Source organism: Photinus pyralis, unplaced genomic scaffold, assembly GCF_008802855.1.
Source record: "Photinus pyralis isolate 1611_PpyrPB1 unplaced genomic scaffold, Ppyr1.3 Ppyr1.4_LG1, whole genome shotgun sequence".
In the NCBI taxonomy this organism is placed as follows: Eukaryota; Metazoa; Arthropoda; class Insecta; order Coleoptera; family Lampyridae; genus Photinus; species Photinus pyralis.
Window position 1 is genome coordinate 67,780,945 of NW_022170249.1, and position 2,605 is coordinate 67,783,549.

Below are 2,605 nucleotides of genomic sequence, written 5' to 3' on the forward strand. Positions count from 1 at the left end.
CGATAATCAACTGTTTGTATAGCGTATTATATGGCTAGAGCTGTATTGAATTTCATGCAATTCGGTTCATAACTTACGGAAATGTCAAAAGAGCCGTCTTTATTTTTTAGCCTACAGTGCTAATTCACGAACTCCGATCTACAAATTTGATAAAGAATCCACTTACAAATTTCATCGTAATCGGTCTATTTATTTTCCAGATATCGTTCAAACTGGCAGACGGACGGATTCGTAATTACATATGCTTTTGGCTATTTGATGTATTAAGAAACGCTTATCATTTCTATAATAAGGTTTTAAATATATTGTATTTTTGACCCTTTATTAGTACCTTCTTTATCCTGGAATTCATAGTTCCATGAATATCTCTTGCGTATGAAAATGGACCTAGGAGCTTAGGAGCTAACTTAGTAGTATAAAACTTATGCATCTGACAAGACAAAATTTATTTTGTAAACAGGTTGACCTATTCTATTATATATTGAACATCACGGCGTCTAAGATTGTATCGTGAAGACACCTTCCTTGAAGCTTTTGATAACAACTGATGCAGAGGTATTTTTTAAATCGACCAGCAAGACGTTTTGTCACGGTTCGTATTTGTCGACAGCATTGAACTGTTAGACTCCATTGCGACACCTCAGGGTCTGAACGACTTATGCATCCTGCGGTTCGGTTTGCGTCTCTTTCGCTGTTCATCTTCTTCGTCTGTGTTGTCTTCTCCTCAGGTTTGTTATTCGTCTGTGGTGTTCTCTTTCAGTTTTTATCAGACAATGCATGCCTCCTCGGTGTGTTAATGAAGGTGGCGTAGGAAGACATCCGTTCCACTGGAGCTGAAGATGGCAAGGGTGTGTTATGTATAATAAAGATTTTATTTAGGCTTATCCAACTCAATTTAAATTTTGGTGTGTGAGTTAGCAGCGTTTGACGTTTTTCGATGCGCAGTTTACTTTGAAATAATCTACGAATCGCTTCCAAAATCTTAACGCTTATCTGTCTCAGGAGCAGTATATTAGTAAATCATCAACATGAGCCCGGAAAAAACACGGATTCACAAAATCAACTTTAAACGCCTTTCGGCATTTTCTAAAACGACACTATTGTTGTTTAGATGTACTGATTCACGGTATATATTTTTGTGCTCTCCAGCAGGACACTAGTCACACTAGTCACTACTACTTAGGCGGTTCCCTCTGTGTCTGTATTATTCTTTTTTTGTAGGTGGAGGTGCACCGTATGCCGATTCTGGAAGGAGAAGGTCCAGAGTTGGGGCTCCCTACGACGGGTGTGCCCATCTATGGATTCGGCTGCTGTGTTTGTGCCTTTTGCAGGTAAGTATTAGTGTTTCTATCATATAACTAGCACTATGTTAAGCTCTAACCACAGGTTGATAGTGTGTGCAACGTTGCAATATTCCGCAGAAAATTGATTGCTTGTATGCAGTCGATCATGGACACATATCACCTTAATGTTAAATATGTCTCGCTGAAGCTTGTATTTGGGACAAGTACTACGGCATGCCTTTTGCGAATTACTAATGCCATTCCGCCGCAGGCTCTTTCAGGTGAGTAGAAGTCCCATCTTATTAGATTAAAGTATTTATATATTTACTATTAGGTTTGAGATGTGCTACCTGAAGCGAAACACAAATAGGTTTGTGCGCTTGGATTAGAAGTTTTACCTACTTCATTCAGATTGTGTAGTAATCTTCGACAATTCCACTGGATTGTTTTCAGTTTGAATTTGTTTATAGATAAATGTATAAATGATTAGAAATTAGAATAGACAAATAAATGAAATACAGTTAAATGGAACTATGTATGTAAATATCGCATATCACAGCTATACGTAGTATTATAACATAAAATACCTAGTTATTGTTGGTACAAGTGAGAAAAGACACTATTTACTCTCGAGCTCTTCATCTATAGCGAGAGCCATTGCTCAAGAATGATAAATATATTTGTTTCTGATTGCAAAAATGTAAACGTCACATTTTTAATAAAAAATAAAGCTATTAAGAAACAATTAAAATAAAAACAAAATACCAATATCCCATTGTATCCTGTCGTGTGGTCATCACGTTTAGTTACGGCTAGAGATTAAGAGATGGTCGTGTTTAGACATGCCAAGCTCTTACGTCTAGTCCCATGTCTCTCAAATATTCGACGTGATCACATTCATATGCTGTCTTGTGTCTCCTTTCTCTAGCGCATATCGCTCGCCATCAACACATAGGAAATGTAAGTAGCTCTCTATTGCTCTGTATAGACGCACAAGGTTTGCTCTTTGTTTAGGACCAGTAGTAGCGGTCGAGCACATTAGGCTCTGTTATCTATTGTTAGTGGTGCTTCTGATGCATTATTTTTGATAGATTAACATGATCTTCCTTCCACTATTGTTATGTATTCGCTGGACAAAGGTTGTAGACTTGCTAATAACTTTTATTCTAACGATTGACAAACTTTGACCAATTTACAAAAATACAGAATACAGAATCAACAACTTATCTCTATGACAACATCAGCGCACCCTTATACAATTATTATAAATAACTTGAATACATATCATTTCCCCCCTTCACAAAAAAAATTATAAATCTAAT

General features: G+C 36.8%; 1 protein-coding gene across 1 annotated transcript; it reads left to right on the plus strand.

Moving 5' to 3' along the window:
- Positions 1-1,028: 1,028 nt before the first annotated feature.
- Positions 1,029-1,781, plus strand: LOC116166280. Its single transcript, XM_031481172.1, has 4 exons — positions 1,029-1,126; positions 1,184-1,331; positions 1,387-1,564; positions 1,618-1,781. Exons 1-4 carry the CDS (start codon positions 1,029-1,031, stop codon positions 1,635-1,637), a joined length of 444 nt encoding a protein of 147 aa, XP_031337032.1. The 3' UTR covers positions 1,638-1,781.
- Positions 1,782-2,605: the final 824 nt, after the last annotated feature.

Coding starts and splice junctions, on each gene's coding strand:
- LOC116166280 (XM_031481172.1), top strand. CDS start 1,029: ATGAGCCCGGAAAAAACACGGATTCACAAAATCAACTTTAAACGCCTT. Junction 1,127..1,183: donor TTTAGATGTACTGATTCACG/GTATATATTTTT, acceptor ACTACTACTTAG/GCGGTTCCCTCTGTGTCTGT. Junction 1,332..1,386: donor TGTGTTTGTGCCTTTTGCAG/GTAAGTATTAGT, acceptor CTCTAACCACAG/GTTGATAGTGTGTGCAACGT.